Source organism: Neopsephotus bourkii, unplaced genomic scaffold, assembly GCF_033783945.1.
Source record: "Neopsephotus bourkii isolate Nb327-2 ecotype Australia unplaced genomic scaffold, CSIRO-AGI_Nbou_v1 NB_1025, whole genome shotgun sequence".
In the NCBI taxonomy this organism is placed as follows: Eukaryota; Metazoa; Chordata; class Aves; order Psittaciformes; family Psittacidae; genus Neopsephotus; species Neopsephotus bourkii.
In genome coordinates, this window is record NW_026901514.1 from 206,198 (window position 1) to 225,613 (window position 19,416).

Below are 19,416 nucleotides of genomic sequence, written 5' to 3' on the forward strand. Positions count from 1 at the left end.
ACTGAGGCACGGCGCTCACAAAATGGCTGCCGGCGCCACAAAATGGCGGCGAGCGTGTGTGGCGAGAGGGGGGATATATCCCGTCGTGCTTTGCTGCTTATTGGGCGGTGGGGCCTGTTGCTAGGGGAGGGCAAAGCGGAGGCAGCGATTGGCTGCGGGGTTGTTGGGGGGGCGTGGCTTGCAGCAGTCGGGCTTGGCGCGGCAGGGCCGGGCCCGGCTGGTGAAGGAGGCGGCGGCGGGGCCGGGCCCGGGCCCCCGGAACCGGGATCAGCGGCCATGGAGTTCCCGTTCGACCTCGGCCCGGTGCTGGGGGACCGGTTCTGTGTGGTGGACCAGCACCTGCGGCCCGCGGGGCGGCGAGGGCCCGCCCACCGGTACCGGCACCGCGGCCAGCGGGCATGCTGGGAGACAAAGAGGGTGGGGGGCTTAGCGCGGGGCATGCTGGGATACCGGCGGACCCATGGTGGGGGTCAATCGGGGGCGGCTCGGGGTGACCGTGTCTGTGTTCCCCCCCCCCCCCATGGAGCAGAGGGGACCTGGAGCAGCAGCTGAGGACGGTCATTGATGAGCTGGGCAAGGCCTCGGCCAAGGTGGGGCCATGGGGGGGCTATGGGGGGCTATAGGGTACAGTGGGAGGGTGATGGGGGGCTATAGGGGGCAATGGGGGGGTGATGGGCAGCAATGAGGCGATGGGAGGCAATGGGAAATGAATGGGGGGACAATAAAAGGCTATTAGGGGGCTATAGGGGACAATAGGAGGGTGATGGGGGGCTATAGGGGGCAATGGGGGGGTGATGAGAGGTGGTGTGGGCTATAGGGGGGTGATGGGAGGCAATAGGGATCATTAGGGGGTTGATGGGGATGCAATGGGGGCAATGAGGGGGTTATAGAGAGCGATGAGTGTCAATGGGGGAGTGATGGGGGTCAATGGGGAAGTGATGGGGGCTGATGGGGGTCAATGGGGAGGTGATGGGGTCACTGGGGGGGTGAAGGGGGTCAATGGGGGTAACAGCTCTGCCCCCCAGGCCCAGGGCCTCCCGTCCCCCGTCACCAGCGCCAGCCGCATGGAGACCAACCGGCACGTCCTGTACATCCTGCGGGACCCCGAGGGCCGGGGGTGAGCCTCTGCCCCATAGCCCCATTGACGCTGACAGAGACCCCACTGACACACCCATTGATCCCCCATTGATCCCCCTATAGACCCCCATTGATCCCCCACAGACCCCCATTGACACCCCCATTGATGCCCCATTGATCCCCCTATAGACCCCCATTGATCCCCCATAGACCCCCATTGATGCCCCATTGATCCCCCTATAGACCCCCGTGGACGCCCACATAACCTCCATTGACACCCTCGTTGACGCCCCATTGATCCCCCCATTGAGACCCTTATAACCCCCCACTGACACCCACATATCTCCTATTGACACCCCTATAACACCCAATTGATGACTCCCTTTGACATCCCCATTGATGACCCCCATTGACAGCCCCATAACCTCCCATTGACACCCATTGACAACCCCATTGACCCCCCATTAACACCTCCATAGACCCCATTAACACCCGCATAACCCCCATTGACCCCCCCATAGACCCCATTGACATCCTCCATTGACGCCCCCATAACCGCTATTGACTCCTCTATAACCCCCCATTGGCACCCCCGTAGCCCTACATTAACATCCCCAGAACCCCCCATTGACACCCCCATAACCCCCAATTGATGACCCCCATTGACACCCCCATTGATCCCCATTGACACCCCCATAACCCCCCACTGACACCCCCATTAACACCTCCATAGACCCCATTGACAGCCCCATTAACGCTCTCCATTGATGCGCCTATAACCCCCATTGACTCCTCTATAACCCCCCATTGACACCCCCATAACCCCCATTGACAACCCCCATAGATCTCCCCATTGCCCCCCAGGGCCCCCAAGGGCGCTGTCATTGGCTTCCTCAAGGTTGGCTACAAGAAGCTCTTCCTATTGGTGAGTGCTTGGGGTGGGGGGGGGGGGGTCCAGCACCCCCATACCCCCCCCTTAGCAACCATTGGGTGCCCCCCCCCCAGGACCGCTCCGGTGCCCACATTGAAGCGGAGCCCCTGTGCGTGCTGGATTTCTACATCCATGAATCCCTGCAGCGCCATGGCTACGGGCGGGAGCTCTTCCATCACATGCTGCAGGTACCCCCCAAAGCGGGGGGGGGACCCCCCATCCATCCATAGGGACATTGGGGACCCCCCCTTTTAACGCCTCCATCACCCCATAGAGCGAGCGGGTAGAGCCCTGGCGCCTGGCTGTGGACAGACCCTCGGCGAAGCTCCTGGCCTTCCTGCACAAGCACTATGGGCTGGAGGATGCCATCCCACAGGTAACACCCGGCTGCTATGGGGTGCCCCATAGAAACACATTGGGGGGGTTTAATCCACAATCCCCCCCCATATCCACTGTTATAGGTCAACAACTTCGTCATCTTCGAAGGCTTCTTCTCCAACCGCCCCGGTGAGTGATGGGGGGGGCATTGGGGGTCCCTGCGCCCCCCAACCTCCCCCTAACCCCGCTCCCCACAGCCCCCGCCCACCGCCGCCCGCCCCCCAAGCGCCCCGAGGAGCAGATCAAGCCCTACTCCCTATCGGAGCGCGACTGTAAGTGACCAATGAGGGGGGGAATTAAGGCATAGGGGGCGGAGCTTCCCCCCTTCACCTCAACCAATCCCATGCAGTCCTGCGGGAGGAGGCGGAGCCTCCCTGGCCCTTCAACCTCAGCCCCGGCCGCCCGGGGGGGTCCCCGGTGCGCGGCAGCCTCCGGCCCTTCCTGCTCCGCCGGGACCCGGATGGAGGCGCGGACCCCGCGCCCCCCCCCCGCCGCTCCAGGTGGGTCCCTGCGGCTCCGCGCGGCTTTTTCCCAACTTCGCTGGGTTTTGCCTCAATTTTCACCCCTTTTTCCTCTCTCTTTTGCGCTGTTTTCTCTCCCCCCTCTTCCCCCCCATCCCCTTCCCCCTGCAGCTCGCTCGGGCGCGTCGGCCGCTGAGCCCCACGGCAGGGCCTTGGGGGGCTCGTGTCTGCTGGGGGATGTGGGGTGCCCCATAGCCCCCGTTCCTTCCCCCCGCGGCTCCAGTGGGGGGGGCCCATACCTGCCCTACAGTGTCTTCGTCCTGCCCCATGGATCCCTGGGGGTGCCTCTTCCTGCCCCATAGGTGCCTGCCCCCATGCCACAGCCCCCTGCAAGTGCCCGTCCCAGCCCCACTGGGGGGGGGGGGGGTGTCCCAATTCCTGCCCCACAGCCACCACGGGTGCCTGGTCCTGCCCCACTGCCATGGTTGGTGCCGGTCTCTGCCCCATGGAGCCCCCATGGGTGCCCGTCCTCACCCCACAGCGCCAATGGGGACCCATTCCTGCCCTATGGGTGCCCGTCCCTGCCCCACACCCCCTGTGGGTCCCACAGCCCCTGCCCCTTTCCCCGTTTTGGTTACGTTTCAATAAAAACGGTGAATTTCAGCTTTGGCTCGCGTGTTGTGTCGGGCGGTGACGTCATCGGGGAGGCGTGGTCTCTTCATGAATCCACACCCCCCACCCGGAAGCAGAGCCCCGTTCCTATTGGCTGAGCGGCGAGCTGGCTCCGCCCCCTAAGGGGAATGAATGGAGGGGGAAAGCAAGACGAATGAATGAGGACGCGCATGCGCAGAGCGCTCCCTCCCGGTCACCTTCCCCGGCGCTGCCCGTCCCTGTGCGCACGCGCGCCCGCCACCTCCCTCCTCCTCCCGCGCCTGCGCGCTGTGGGCGGAGCCGTGGTCGCGCCGCGCATGAGCAGTGCGAGCGCCGGCCGGAGGCGCAAGGGGGGGGCTCCGCCATGTACCGGCAGGGCCGGGCCGCAGCCGCCGCCGCCGCCGCCGCCCGGCTCCGGGCCTGGCCCCGGCCTGAGCGCCCCGCGCATGAGCAGCTGCCCCCTCGCCGCCGGTACCGAGCGCGCCCGCAGGTGAGGGGAGAGCGGGCGGGGCCAGGCAAAGAGGGGGAGTGGGAGGGGCTATGCAAATAGGGGACGGGAGGACGGGTGGTTATGCAAATGAGCTGGGCCAATATGAGTGAGTTCTGCTGCGTGGAGGCGGGGCTATGTAAATGAGATGCTCGCGAAGAAGAAGAGGGTGTGAGTAGGCAAATGAGCTGAGCGAATGGGAATGAGTCCTGCTGTTTGGAGGCGTGGCTATGCAAATGTAGGGATAGGTCTGCTCCATGCAGGCGTGGTTCTGCAAATGAGCTGAGCCAATAGGAATGAGTCCTGCTGTTTGGAGGTGTGGCTATGCAAATGAGAGATATCTATAGGGATGGGGGTCTACTGCATGCAGGCGTGGCTATACAAATAAGCTGCACCAATAGGAATGAATCCTGCTGTTTGGGGGGCGTGGCTATGCAAATGAGTTGTTCCTATACTAATTGCTTCTGCTTGGAGGCTTGGCTATGCAAATGAGCTGCCAATATGAATGGCTTCTGTTTGGAGACAGGGCTATGCAAACGGCTTGTGCCAATCTGAAAGGGTTGTACTGTTTTGGAGGCGTGGTTATGCAAACGAGCTGTGCCAATATGAATTGGTTATGCTGCTTGGAGGCGTGGCTAAGCAAATGAGCGGTGTCAATCCTGATTGTTTCTTCTGTTTGGAGGCGTGGTTATGCAAATGAGCTGTGCAAATATGAATTGCTTCTGTTTGGAGGTGTGACTATGCAAATGAGATGTGCCAATATGCATTTCCGTGTTTGGAGGCGTGGCTATGCAAATGAGATGTGCCTATATGGATTATCGTGTTTGGAGGCATGGCTATGCAAATGAGCTGCTGTGATTCGCGCGAGCCTCTCTACCTTTGGGGGCGTGGCTATGCAAATCTCACCGGCGGGATCCGGATGCCGTGGGCGGGGCTTTGCGGTGTCCCGAGTGTCCGCAGCGCGCTCCGGCTCCCTTAGGACCTGGCGCCCCCCGGTGGCCACGTCCCGGCCCTGCAGCCGCCGCCGCCGCCGCTGTCGCTGTCCCCACCGGAGGGGCTCGGCGGCGCCTTCACCACCGTGGACGGGCGGAGCGAGGACGACATCGCGGTGCGGGACGGGCCGGGGGCCTCCGCTCTGCTCCTGCTGCGGGGCTCCAACGGAACCGCACCCCGCGCTCCCCGCCAGCCCCCATCCATGGAGGAGCACTTGGCCGTCATGCACCAGAAGCTGCAGCACGAGGTGATTCCAATGGGGGGCTCACCCCCATTGCGCTGCCCTATGGGGTTCATGCCCCCTATGAAGGCTGCTCCTTCATCCCCATCCTCATCCCCCCCTTCCCCAGCTCCCCAATTTCTTCCTCAAGATCCCCGATTACGGCCTCTACTCCCACGACGTGGAGTTCATCAACCACCTCCTGCACCTGCACACGCGGTGAGTGACCCCCCCAGCCCCATAGCACCCAATGGGGGTCCATGGGGACGCGCTGTGACCCCCCTCCATCCCCACTGCAGGGGCCGGCCCATGTACCAGGTGGCGGTGGCGCTGTGCCGGGCGCTGGCCTGGGGGTACTTCGCCAGCCTGAGGCTGGAGGTGCTGGCGCTCACCCGGCACCCCGAGGACTGGAGCATCCGGGCCCGCTGGCGCCTCACGGGGCTGCCCCTGCACCTCTGCATGCTGCGCTTCTACCGGAGGGACAAGGCCACCCTGCTGCGGTCAGTGATGGGCACGGCACACGTTGACACCCGTTGGTACCCATTGGTACCCACTGACACCCATTGGTACCCATTGACACCCGTTGACACCCATTGACACCCACTGACACCCACTGGTACCCACTGGTACCCACTGATACCCACTGGTACCCATTGATACCCGTTGGTACCCCATTGGTACCCATTGATACCCATTGACATCCACTGGTACCCATTGACACCCATTGATACCCACTACATCCCCTGACACCCACTGATACCCATTGGTACCCATTGACACCCACTGCTACCCACTGGTACCCATTACATCCCCTGACACCCACTGACACCCATTGACAACCCACTGACACCCGTTGATACCCACTGATACCCACTGGTACCCATTACATCCCCTGACACCCACTGATACCCACTGACACCCAGTCATCCCCCTGCCACCCCTCCATCACCCCATCCCTTCTCTCCCTATGGCACAAGAGCTTGGGTCCCCTTTGCCCCCATCACCCCCTTTGTCCCTGTAACTGCATCCCCCTCCTTCCATAGGCTGCAACACCAGCCCCACATCCCTGTCACCCCTGGGGACCAGGGTTCATTCCAGCCCCACATCCCTGTCACCCCTGGGGGACCAGGGTTCATTCCAGCCCCACATCCCCGTCACCCCTGGGGGACCAGGGTTCATTCCAGCCCCACATCCCTGTCACCCCTGGGGACCAGCCCCATATCCCCCCCCCAATGTCCCCCTCCTTGCCTCCATCCTCCCCAGGTCCTACGACGCCTTCTCCACCTTCTTCCTCAACTCGCAGGGGCTCATCCGCTGCCACCGCGTGGACAAGGTAGGACTGGCTCCAGCCCCCCCATTCCCCCCCATTTCCCCCCCATTTCCCCCCATTTCCCCCCATTCCCCCCATTTCCCCCCATATCCCTCTCTCTGTCCCCACAGCTGATGCCGGCCCCGACGCCGCTGGCCCAGGACAAGAAGCTGTTGGTGGCCGCCGCGGTGGCCGCGCTCTCGGCACCGGTGCCACCACCGGTGCCCCCCCTGCACCTCGCTATGAAGCCCTCCTCGGCCACCCCGGGGGACCCCTGAACCCCCCCATTGTCCCCCCACCATCACCCCCCCGGTGCCCCCTTAACTTAATGTACAGAATAAACACCATGGATGGAGCCGTGCTGCCGCTGTATTGGGGTCCCCCAATGGGCTCTTGGGGTCCCCAATGGGTTCTTGGGGTCCCCAATGGGCTCTTGGGGTCCCCCATGGGTTCATCCCAGCTCTTCCCGGCTCTTCCCGACCTTCTTGGGCATCTTGCGGCTGCTGCCGTCCTCCAGCTCCTTGGCCTGGTAGTAATGGGGGGCCACCTCCAGCAGCCAGGCGCTGTCGATCTCGATCACCTGAATGGGGACATTGGGGGGGGATTGGTCCCATTGCACTTGGGCCCCATGGAGGGTCCTTGTCCCATCCCATCCTGGTGACATCCTTTGGGATCCCCTTCCCAATGGGGGCAGTGGTGGCCGCGTCCCCTCATTGCCATGGCCCAGCTGAGGTGGGGATGAGCCCCATGGCAATGGTGGTGTCCCCGTCCCAGTGTCCCCATCCCCTTGCTCCCGGTGCTGTCCCTGTCCCCATGCCCATGGTGATGTTCTTATCCCAGTGCCCTCTGACCATGTCCCCATGGCCACCTCCCCATGCCCATGGTGCTGTCCCCATCCCAGTGTCCCCATCCCAATCCCAGTGCCCCCATCCCAGTGCCCCCATGCCCATCCCAGTGCCCCCATCCCAGTTCCCCCATCCCCGTGGTGCCCCCATCCCCGTGGTGCCCCCCCCATCCCAGTGCCCCATCCCAATGCCCCCATCCCAGTGCCCCCGTCCCAGTGCCCCCATCCCAATGCCCCCATCCCAGTTCCCCCCATCCCCATCCCAGTCCCCCCATCCCCATCCCAGTTCCCCCCATCCCAGTCCCCCCATCCCAGTTCCCCAGTTCCCCCATCCCCATCCCGGTTCCCGTTCCCCCCATCCCAGTCCCCCCATCCCAGTTCCCCAGTTCCCCCATCCCCACCCCAGTTCCCCCCATCCCAGTTCCCCCCTCCCAGTACCCCCATCCCAGTGCCCCCATCCCCACCCCAGTTCCCCCATCCCCACCCCAGTTCCCCCACCCAACCCAGTTCCCCCCATCCCCATCCCAGTTCCCCACCCCAGTTCCCCATCCCCACCTGCCGCATGAACTCCTTGCTGGTGCACACGAGCTCGTGGTAGAGCACCCAGCGGGGCTGCTCCTCGAAGAGGGCGCTGTTGGGGTGGATGAACACCGAGTGCTGGTGTTTCACCGTGCGGTACCCGCCCCGCGTCAGCCGCGCCGTGTGGTAGAAGAACCCCGCTGTGATGGCCTGGGGGGACATGGAGATGGGGGGCACAATGGGGTCAGTGATGGTGGGGGGGCACAATGGGGTCAGTGATGGTGGGGGGGCACAATGGGGTCAGTGATGGTGGGGGGGGCACAATGGGGTCAGTGATGGTTGGGGGGGGCACAATGGGGTCAGTGATGGTTGGGGGGGGGGATCCCCAATGGGGATGGGGGGGAGCAGGGACCTTGCGGATGGGGCTGTAGTTGGGGGTGCAGGAGGCTGGGGGGATGTCCACCCATAAGACACCATGGGGACACCCATAGGGACAGCACCCATAGGGCACCATAGGGACAGCACCCATAGGGACACCCATAGGGCAAGCACCCATAGGACACCATAGGGCCAGCAGGCAGTGGTCACCTTGCGGACGGGGCCATAGTCGGTGCCGCAGGAGGCTGGGGCGATCTCCACCCATAGGGCACCATAGGGACACCCATACAGACAGCACCCATAGGGACACCCATAGGGCACCATAGGGACAGCACTCATAGGGACACCCATAGGGCACCATAAGGACACCCATAGGGCACTCTAGGGCCAGCAGGCAGTGGTCACCTTGCGGACGGGGCCGTAGTCAGTCCCACAGGAGGCCGGGGCGATCTCCACCCATAGGGCACCATAGGGACAGCACTCATAGGGACACCCATAGGGCACCATAGGGACACCCATAGGGCACCATAGGGACACCCATAGGGCTCCATGGGTCACCTTGCGGACGGGGCTGTAGTCAGTCCCACAGGAGGCCGGGGCGATCTCCACGCGCTCCATGAGCCCCTCGAGCTGGTCCCGCACGTCCCGGGCCCGGCGCAGGGAGCGCGCCTGCACGAAGTGCTCGTAGCACCACTGCAGGGAGTGACCGCTGGCCACCCACTGCAAGGGGGGAATGGGGGACAATGGGGGATTGGGGGCAATGGGGTAATGGGGGGAATGGGGGAATGGGGACATGGTTAGGCCAGGCTGTACCCATGCCCCCCAGCCCATCAGCCTGCCCTGTCCCACACAGCCCATGTAGCTCACATCCTGTACCCCATATTCCATCTCTCACATTCCATATACCCCATATAACCCATATCCTATACCCCATATACCACATATCCTATACCCCATATCCTCTACCCCATACATCCCATACCCCATATACCCCATATCCTATACCCCATATACCCCATACATCACATATACCCCATACACCCCATACCCCATCCACCCCATACCCCCCATACACCCCATAGCCCCCATACCCCATCCACCCCATGTCCCATACCCTATACCCCATTCACCCCATACACCCCATACACCATCCACCCCATACCCCCCATACACCTCCCCATACACTGCCCATACCCCCCATAATCTGTACCCCCCATACCCCATATACCCCATATCCCATACCCCATACTCCATACCCCATACCCCATATCCCATACCCCATACCCCATATACCCCATATCCCATACCCCCCATACCCCCATACCCCATACCCCCATATACCCCCATACCCCCATACCCCCCATATACCCCATCTCCCCCCCATGCCCCTGCCTGGTTGTAGACGTTGAGCAGCACGAGGTGGTCCCCCCCGGGCAGGTGGAAGCCCCGGCGGGCGCTGTCCGCGTGCAGGACCTTGTCCTTGGGCCGGTAGAAGACGGCGTTGTTGACCGAGAGCATGGCGGCCACCGTCAGCACCTCCTCCGTGCAGCCGTACCTGGGGGGGGGCACACATGGGGACACATGGGGACAGCACCCATAGGGACACCCATAGGGCAACATGGGGACACATGGGGACACCCATAGGGCACCGGGAGGGGGGACCCCAGGGACAGCATAGGGCACGGGGGCACCCATAGGGCACCATGGGGACACCCATAGGGACAGCACCCATAGGGCACCATGGGGACGGCACCCATAGGGCACCATGGGGACACCCATAGGGACAGCACTCATAGGGACACACTGGGGACACCCATAGGGCACCATAGGGACACAGGGGGGCACCCATAGGGCACCATAGGGACACAGGGGGGCACCCATAGGGCACCCAAGGGGGGGCACCTATAGGGCACCCATGGGGCACCATAGGGACACGGGGGGCACCCATAGGACACCATAGGGACAGCACCCATAGGGACACCCATAGGGACACCACCCATAGGACACCCAAGGGGGGGCACCCATAGGGCACCCATGGGGCACTCACTGCTCAGAGGCCAGGATCATCTTGGCCAGCATGGGTTCCACCGGCAGCTCCGCCATGCGCCGGCCCAGCTGGGACAGCCCAGGGACCACCAGTGAGCACCAGTGAGCACCAGTGACTCCCCCAGTGCTCCCAGTGAGCACCAGTGACCCCCCCAGTGCTCCCAGTGACCACCAGTGACCCCCCCAGTAACCATCAGTGACCCCCCGAGTGCTCCCAGTGAGCACCAGTGACCCCACCCAGTGCTCCCAGTGAGCACCAGTGACCCCCCCCAGTGCTCCCAGTAACCATCAGCAACTCCCCTCCATTACCCCAGCCCCATGTAACACTCACCCATAGGGACCCCCCTACCCTCACCCCCCCCCAGTGCTCCCAGTGCTCCCAGTACCATGCTGAGCTCCCCCATGGGACCCCCCCAGTGCTCCCAGTCCCTCCCACTGCTCCCAGTACCATACTGAGCTCCCCCATGGGACCCCCCCAGTGCTCCCAGTCCCTCCCAGTGCTCCCAGTGCACTCAGTACCGTGGTGAGCTCGCCCATGTGGTTGAGGGCCCCCAGGGCATAGAGCTGCTCCAGTGCCAGCACCAGCGTCTCGTGGGGGGGCGGGTCCAGGAAGTCAAAGTGGATCAGGTCATTGATGCCTGCGGGGGGGGGGCATCAGCAAGGGAACCACATAGGGACCCCCCATCAGATCCCCCATAGGGACCCTCACAGGACCCCCCATAGGATCCCCCATAGTGCCCTCATAAGTGACACCACAGTGACCTCCATATTGTCTCCTATAGTGACCCCCATAGGACCCCCATACAACCCCAATACAACCCCATAGAACCCCATAAAACCCCCACAGAACCACATAGAACTCCCATAGCCCCCCATAGAGCCCCCATAGACCCCCACAGCCCCCCATAGGAGCCCATAGACCCCCATAGAACCCCATAGAACCCCCATAGACCCCCATAGGACCCCATAGCCCCCCATAGACCCCCATAGACCCCCACAGACCCCCATAGACCCCCATAGACCCCCATAGACCCCCCACAGACCCCCATAGACCCCCACAGACCCCCATAGACCCCAGGCCCCCATAGACCCCCATAGACCCCCCATAGCCCCCCATAGCCCCCCATAGGAGCCCATAGAGCCCCCCATGCACCGAGGCTCTTGAGCAGCAGCACCAGGGAGCCCAGGTCCGCCCGCTGGATCTCCGGTACCGGGCTCTCCTCCAGCTCGTGCTGGAAGGCCCAGGCCGTGTAGAGCCGGAAACACTTCCCGGGGGCCACCCGCCCGGCCCGGCCCGCGCGCTGATTGGCTGAGGCCTGGGGGGGATGGACCAATCAGAGGGGGGTACCCTGGGGATACAGGGATGGGGATACAGGGATATGGGGATGGGGATACAGGGATGGGGGATACAGGGATGGAGAGATGGGGTTGGGGATGCAGATATAGGGGATACAGGGATACAGAGATGGGGGAGCTGGGGATGGAGATAAGGGGGATACAGGGATGGGAATGGGGGCGATGGGGATGGAGAGATGGGGGATACAGGGATGGGGATGGGGATAGGGTGATGGAGAGATGGGGGGATACAGGGATGGGGATGGAGAGATGGGGGGGATACAGGGATGGGGAGGGAGAGATGTGGGGGTGATGGGGGGTCAGAGCCCCACGCACCCGTGAGCAGGGGGTGACCACGAGGGACTCCATGCCGGTGCGGGCGCTGTAGCTCTTCTGCTTGCAGAACCCGGGGTCCAGGACGTAGACGATGCCGTCGATGGTCACCGATGTCTCTGCAATGTTGGTGGCCACCACCACCTATGGGGCGAGGGGGGGATGGGGCATGGAGGCTCCTCCCACTTGGACCATGCCCCGTTAAGCTCTGACCCCTTAGACCCACCCCTTGGAGCCCCATTAAGCCCCTCCCCTTTAGCCCTACCCATTTAAGCCCCGCCCCTTTAGCACCACCACCTATTTAGCCCCTCCCTTTTACCCACCCCATTAAGCCCCTCCCCTTTAAGCCCCTCCCCTTGAGCACCACCTCATTAAGCCCCTCTTCATTAACCCCTCCTCATTAATACCCTCCCCTTTAACCCCACCCCATTAAGCCCCTCCCCTTTATCCACCCCATTAAGCCTTTCCCATTTAACCCCTCCTCGTTAAGCCCCTCCCCCTTAACCCCTCCTCATTAAGCCCTTCCCCTTTACCCACCCCATTAAGCCCCTCCCCTTTAATTCCTCCTTATGAAGCCCCTCCCCTTTAACCCCTCCTCATTAAGCCCCTCCCCTTTACCCACCCCATTAAACCCCTCCCCTTTAACCCCACCCCATTAAGCCCCACCCCTTGGCACCCACCCTTTCCCCCCATTGGCTCCTCCCCTCGGCCCCTCCCCTCTCTTAAAGGGCCCTCACCTTGCGTGCGCCGGGGGGCGTGGGCTGGAAGATGCGGGCCTGCATGTCCGAGGGCAGGTTGGCGTAGATGGGGAGCACCAGGAGCTCCGGCAGGCGCGAGCCCAGGCGCCGGCACCGCTCCTGCAGCAGCTCCACGCAGGCCTCGATCTCCTCCTGGGGATGCAATGGGGGCAGCCATAGGGATGCAATGGGTACATCCATAGGGATGCAATGGGTACATCCATAGGGATACAATGGGTACATCCATAGGGATGCAATGGGTACATCCATAGGGATGCAGTGGGTACATCCATAGGGATGCAGTGGGTACATCCATAGGGATGCAATGGGTACATCCATAGGGATGCAGTGGGTACATCCATAGGGATGCAATGGGTACATCCATAGGGATACCATGGGTACACCCATAGGGCCGGGGCCCGCACCTGCCCGGTGAGGAAGACGAGGATGTCCCCGGGGGGCTGAGTGACGTGGATCTGCAGCACCGACACCACGCACGCCTCCAGGTAATCGGCCTCGGGCGCCTGCAAGGGGCCAGGGGGGCACGGAGGTGTCACCAAGGGGGCTCTGGGTGTCCATGGCCCACATCCCACAGCCCCTATCCATACCCAATATCCATACCCCGTTACCCCACATACCATATCCCATACCCCATATGCCATACCCCATAATCTATATATCCCATACCCTATATCCCACACCCCATACACCCCATATACCTTAGTGTAGTAGATATCGACAGGGAAGCGGCGCCCGGGGATGCGGAACACGGGGGCATCATCGAAGAAGGCCGCGAAGCGGTGCCATATATCCATACCCCATACCCCATACACCCCATATACCCCATATACCCCATACCCCATACACCCCATATACCTTATAATAATATCACCCCATACCCATCCCCAGCCCCATATATCCATACCCCATACCCCATACACCCCATATACCCCATACACCCCATACACCCCATATACCCCATACACCCCATATACCCCATACACCCCATACACCCCATATACCTTGGTGTAATAGATATCGACAGGGAAGCGGCGCCCGGGGATGCGGAACACGGGGGCATCATCGAAGAAGGCCGCGAAGCGCCCCGTGTCCAGGGTGGCCGAGGCCACGAGCACCTTGAGCTGGGGCCGGAAGCGAGCGATGTCCTTGAGCAGGCCGAAGAGCACGTCCGTGTGCAGGGTGCGCTCGTGGGCCTCGTCCACCATCAGTACACTGGGGGGGAGCAGGGGGGGATATGGGGGGATATGGGGGGATGGGGGGGGGAAACATGGGGGGGATGTGGGGGAAATATGGGGGGGATGTGGGGGGAAACATGGGGGACACGGGGGGCAAACATGGGGGACACAGGGGGGGAAACATGGGGGACACAGGGGGGGAAACACAGGGGGAAACATGGGGGAAACATGGGATACACGTAAGGACATGGGGATGGGAATGGGGCCATGGGGATGAACATGGGATCCACGTAAGGACATGGGGATGGGAATGGGGCCATGGAGATGGACATGGGATACACATAAGGACATGGGGATGGGAATGGGGCCATGGAGATGGACATGGGATACACATAAGGACATGGGGATGGGAATGGGGCCATGGTTACAGCGCGGCCCCAGCAGTGGGACCCAAGCACTGCCCTGGGTACCCCCATGTCCCCATAGGCACCTGTAGGATGCGAGGTCGGGCTCGGTGAGGAATTCCCTTAGGAGCATCCCATCCGTCATGTACTTGAGCACCGTGCGCTCCGATGTGCAGTCCTCGAAGCGGATGCTGTACCCTACCTGGGGGGGACCCTCGCATGAAGCCACATCCCCATACCCCATAGCCCATATCCCCTATCCCATACACCATATCCCATATCCCATACCCCATATCCCATATACCCCATACCCCATACACCCCATACACCCCATATACCCCATATACCCCATACCCCGCTCACCTCATTGCCCAGCTTGGTGCCCATCTCCACCGCCACCCGTGCCGCCACGCTCATGGCAGCCACTCGCCGCGGCTGCGTGATGCCGATCTTCAGCCCCTGCCGCGTGTAGCCCTGGACAAGGGGGGGACACGGTCAAAGAGGGGGGACCCCAAACCCCATTGCCCTCCATAGACCCCCATTGCCCCCCATAGCCCGCATTGCCCCCCATTGCCCCCATTTCCCCCATAGGCCCCCATTGCCCCCCATAGCCCCCATTGCCCCCCACTGGCATTGCCCCCCATCCCCCACAGCCCCCCATTGCCCCCATAGCCCATTTCCCATGCCCCATTCCCCTATTGCCCCCATTGCCCCCTTGCCCCTATTTCCCCCATTGCACCCATAGCCCCCCACTGCCATTGCCCCCCATTCCCCATTTCCCCCACTGCCCCCCATTGCCCCCATGGCTCCATTGCCCCCATAGCCCCCCATTACCCCCATAGCCCCATTTCCCCCATGGCCCCCCATTGCCCCCATAGCCCCCCATAGCCCCATTTCCCCCATTGCCCCCATTTCCCCCATAGACCCCCATTCCCCCCATTGCCCCCCCATAGCCTCCATTGCTCCCATAGCCCCCATTTCCCCCATAGCCCCCATTCCCCCCCATTCCCCCCATTACCCCCATTGCCCCCATTCCCCCCCATTCCCCCCATTACCCCCCCTGTCCCCCACCTCCTCATGCAGGTACTGTGGGATCTGTGTGGTCTTCCCGGAGCCGGTCTCCCCCTCGATGACCAGGACCTGGTGCTGGGCGATGGCGGCCACCAGCTCCTCCCGGTACGGGAAGATGGGGAGGCTGCGGCGCTGCTCCTGCACCGACTGCCGCCGGCGCTCGGCCTCCGACACGGCCGGGGCGGCCTCCTGGGGGGACCAGGACAGTCCATGGGGACCCAGTACAGACCATGGGGAACCAGTACAGTCCTGCTATGGGCTCCCAGTACAGACCATAGGGACTCATCACATCCCATAGGGACCCAGCACCTCTATGGGCACCCATCACCTCTGTGGGCACTCATCACACCCCCTATAGGGACCCATCACCTCCAAGGACACCCATCACCTCTATGGGCACCCATTACCTCCTATGGCTGCACACAGTGGCCCCAAACTCATCCCTTACCCCCATTTCCATCCCTTACCCCCATACCCACCCCTTATCCCTATACTCATTCCTTAACCACATATCCATCCCTTACCCCCATACCCATCCCTTACTCCCGTATCCATCCCTTACTCCCATATCCATCCCTTACCCCCATACCCATCCCTTACCCCCATATCCATCCTTTACCCCCATTTCCATCCCTTACCCCCCATACCCCTCCCTTACCCCCATACTCACCCCTCTCCCCCCATCCCCACCCCATACCCCCCCATCCCCATCCCCATCTCTCTCTATATATCCCATCCCCATCCCCATCTCTCTCTATCCCATCCCCATCTCTCTCTCTCTATCCCATCCCCAGTGCCGGTACCCATCCCGGTACCCATCCCCATCCCCATCCCCATCCCCATACCGGTACCCGTACCCGTACCAGTTCCTGGCTGCCCTGCAGGGGGCAGGCGCTGATGAACTCCACCAGGGGCTCCTCCTCCAGCAGGACCTCGTAGCGGGGCTGGGGCCGGCGGGCGGCGGCGTCGCGGGCCCCGAAGCGCAGCGCGGCCGCCTCCAGGCGCTCCTCCTCCCAGCGCCGCTGCTCGTCCCGGGGGGCCTGCGGCTCCTCGGGGTACGGGGGGGGGGGATCCGGCTCCAGCACCTGGAGAATGAGGGGAGGATGGGATAATGGGAGGATGGGGGGTGTATGGGGGGTACGGGGGGGGTATGGGGGGGAGAGGGTTGGGGATGGGGGGGATGGGGGTGATAGAGGTGGGTATGGGGGGGAGAGGGGGAATGGGGGCATATGTGGGGTATGGGGGGGATGGGGGGCTATGTGGGTTTATGGGGGGCAGAGCGGTGAGTATGGGGGTAAAGGAGGGGTATGGGGGCATAGGACTGAGTATGGGGGACATAGGGATGAATATGGGAGGTAAGGGATGGGTATGGGTGCCATAGGGGTGAATATGGGGGGGTAAGGGATTGGTATGGCATAAGGGATGGGTATAGGGGTAAGGGATGGGTATGGGGGTAAGGGATGGGTATGGGGGTAAGGAATGGGTATGGGGGTAAGGGATGGGTTTGGGGGTAAGGGTTGGATTTGGAGCACTGGAAACTGATGGGAAGTGATGGGGGGGACCCCAACAGGACATGGGAAGGGAGCGCTGGGAACCGATGGGAACCAATGGGATGGCTCCCATGGGGATAGAGGCGGGGTTTGGAGCACCGGGAACCAATGGGATGGCTCCCATGGGGCTAGAGGCGGGGTTTGGGGGCCGGACCTTGCCGCGCCGCTCCTCGGGCATCCGGTACCGCTGGCTCTTCTCCAGGCGCTCCTGCTCCCCCGCCTGCTTGTACTGGCGGGCCAGGTCCCGTAGGCGGCGCTTGTAGCGCAGGCGGCTCCGCTCCGGCGCCGAGAGCGTCTCCTCCCCGAAGAGCTGCTCCTCGTCCGCGATCTCGGCCTCCAGCTCCTCCAGTTTGTCCCGCTCCCGCTTGGCCAAGTACTCCCGGCGGGATCGCTTCCGGAGCTCTGGCACCTGCGGGGCAGCCAGCACAGTGCAGAGGGATGCAGTGGGATGCGGTGGGATACAATGGGATGTGATGGGATGTAGTGGGATGCATTGGGATGCAGTGGGATGCGGTGGGATGCAGAGGGATGCATTGGGATGCAGTGGGATGCGGTGGGATACAATGGGATGCGGTGGGATGCAGTGGGATGCAGAGGGATGCGGTGGGATGCACTGGGATACGTTGCGATCCAGTGGGATGCAGTACTATGCAGTGGGATACATTGGGATGCAGTGGAATACATTGCAATGCAGTGGGATGCAGGGGGATTCATTGCAATGCAGTGGGATGCAGTGGAGTACATTGCAATGCAGTGGGATGCAGGGGGATTCATTGCAATGCAGTGGGATACATTGCAATGCAGTGGGATGCAGGGGGATTCATTGCAATGCAGTGGGATACATTGCAATGCAGTGGGATGCAGGGGGATTCATTGCAATGCAGTGGGATACATTGCAATGCAGTGGGATGCAGTGGGATTCATTGCAATGCAGTGGGATGCAGGGGGATTCATTGCAATGCAGTGGGATGCAGTGGGATGCCGTGACAACGTTAAACATAAACAGGACTCACCAGTGTTTTCTGGTCTTCTTCAGCGACTTTGAGGCGTTTCTGGGCTTCTTCATAGGCCTGAGAGGGGAAAAGGGGGGGAAAGGGAAGGAATAAGGGAGGGAAAAGGGAGGAATGGGGAGGGGGGGAAATGGGGTGAATAAAGGAGGAGATCCCAAAGCACCCCCCAATCCCAGCCAATTCCATCCAGGAATCCCAAATGCTCCCCAGGGCTTCCAAGTGGCAGGGACCCCCTCGTCCTGGCTGCCAGCTCCAGGTCCCATTGGAGCCATCAGTTCCTACTGGACCCCTCCTAAACCCCATGGAGGAACCGCAACCCATGGACACCTCCTATCCCTCCCCCCCCCCCATTCCCAGCTGTGCCCCTCACCTTGGCGTCAGGGCGGGTGAGGACGGTGCGGGAGCGATCGCGGCGCCGCAGCCGCTCGGCGAAGGCATCGCGCTCCTGTAGATCCCGGAGCCGTTCCCGCTCCGATGCTTCCCATTCCGCTTCCGGCTCCTCGGGGGGCTCCGGAGCCCTGGGGGGGGGGTACACACATGAGTTGGATGTGATCCTGAAGATGGGAACCCCCAAATCCCAAGGGATGCTCTGCATCCAAAGGGATCCCAAAAGCTCCATAGGGAGACCTTGGATACGGGGGCGGTACTCACGGTGGGGGGGGCGATGGCGAGGGGCTGGAGGCCTCGGGGGACTCGGAACGTCGGCGCCGGAGGTGTGGGCGGTGCTTGGAAGCGCTGTGGGCGGAGCCAGGCGGAGGATGGGCGCGGCTTGGAGCAGGCCCCGCCCCCTCGTCGTCGCTCTCCACCAATCGGTAGCCTTGGCTGCGGCGCTGCAGCTCCAACGCGGCCCGCTCCGCAGCGCGGCCCGGCGGCTCCGGCCGCGCCTCCCGGGGCACCTGAGGGCGGGGCTAAGGTCAGGGCACGCCCACAATTTCCTTATATGGTTTCAAGCCACGCCCCCATGTCGATAAGCCCGAAACCCCGCCCCTTCGCCTCGGCCCCGCCTACCTTCCCCCATAGCTCCCTGGCGAAGGCCTGCACCCGCGGCTCGTCCACCCGCAGCGCCTCCGTGTCCCGCAGCCGCTCCAGCAGCTCCTCCGCGCTGCGGCTCTTCCGGGCCAGCGCCACCAGGAAGGCGGGGACGTGGCGGCCGCTGAGCCCCAGCAGCTCCTGCAGCTCCCCGGACACCCACCGCTCCAACGCCGCCGCCGCCGCCATCACTGCCGCCGCCGGCCCCACTTCCTGTCCCCGCCTCACGCCCACAGCAGCCAATCAGCGCGCTGCGCGCATGCGCGCCCAACGCACTACCGTAATACCGCGCAGAGCAGCGCCGCACAAACCATAAGCACGCTCCCTCTATCCCCCCCCCCACTTCCACAAGGGGGGGGTAATTGCGGTCCCTTTCCCCCCCCCCACGATGTCCCCGTTGTCACAAGAGCAACGGTTGAGCGTTTATTGCCGCGTACAGCACCGCGGGGTAAGAGGA

At 62.8% G+C, this 19,416-nt stretch overlaps 3 protein-coding genes across 4 annotated transcripts; 2 read left to right on the forward strand and 1 right to left on the reverse strand.

The window, feature by feature from the left end:
- The first annotated feature begins 210 nt into the window (after window positions 1-210).
- Window positions 211-3,061, forward strand: ATAT1 (alpha tubulin acetyltransferase 1). 2 transcript variants are annotated; one of them, XM_061360407.1, is made up of 10 exons: window positions 211-374; window positions 530-590; window positions 1,026-1,117; window positions 1,942-2,002; window positions 2,083-2,196; window positions 2,283-2,384; window positions 2,470-2,515; window positions 2,584-2,658; window positions 2,736-2,886; window positions 3,019-3,061. In XM_061360407.1, the coding sequence occupies exons 1-10, from the start codon at window positions 277-279 to the stop codon at window positions 3,041-3,043; spliced, it is 825 nt and encodes a 274-aa protein (XP_061216391.1). In that variant the 5' UTR covers window positions 211-276; the 3' UTR covers window positions 3,044-3,061. The 2 variants fall into 2 exon arrangements, with proteins under 2 accessions (XP_061216391.1, XP_061216390.1); XM_061360406.1 differs by lacking the exon at window positions 2,584-2,658.
- A 612-nt stretch (window positions 3,062-3,673) lies between these two features.
- On the forward strand, window positions 3,674-6,785 carry CUNH6orf136 (chromosome unknown C6orf136 homolog). Its single transcript, XM_061360436.1, has 6 exons — window positions 3,674-3,988; window positions 4,965-5,225; window positions 5,329-5,417; window positions 5,498-5,698; window positions 6,462-6,531; window positions 6,639-6,785. The coding sequence occupies exons 1-6, from the start codon at window positions 3,674-3,676 to the stop codon at window positions 6,783-6,785; spliced, it is 1,083 nt and encodes a 360-aa protein (XP_061216420.1).
- A 166-nt stretch (window positions 6,786-6,951) lies between these two features.
- DHX16 (DEAH-box helicase 16) lies at window positions 6,952-19,148 on the reverse strand. Its single transcript, XM_061360417.1, has 20 exons — window positions 18,939-19,148; window positions 18,582-18,826; window positions 18,301-18,448; window positions 17,934-17,990; window positions 17,075-17,329; window positions 16,234-16,455; window positions 15,371-15,559; window positions 14,663-14,773; window positions 14,386-14,501; window positions 13,722-13,932; window positions 13,125-13,223; window positions 12,700-12,852; window positions 11,966-12,106; window positions 11,448-11,610; window positions 10,814-10,932; window positions 10,296-10,363; window positions 9,641-9,803; window positions 8,807-8,968; window positions 7,907-8,080; window positions 6,952-7,087 (listed from the first exon to the last, which is right to left on the reverse strand). The coding sequence occupies exons 1-20, from the start codon at window positions 19,146-19,148 to the stop codon at window positions 6,959-6,961; spliced, it is 3,135 nt and encodes a 1,044-aa protein (XP_061216401.1). The 3' UTR covers window positions 6,952-6,958.
- Window positions 19,149-19,416: the final 268 nt, after the last annotated feature.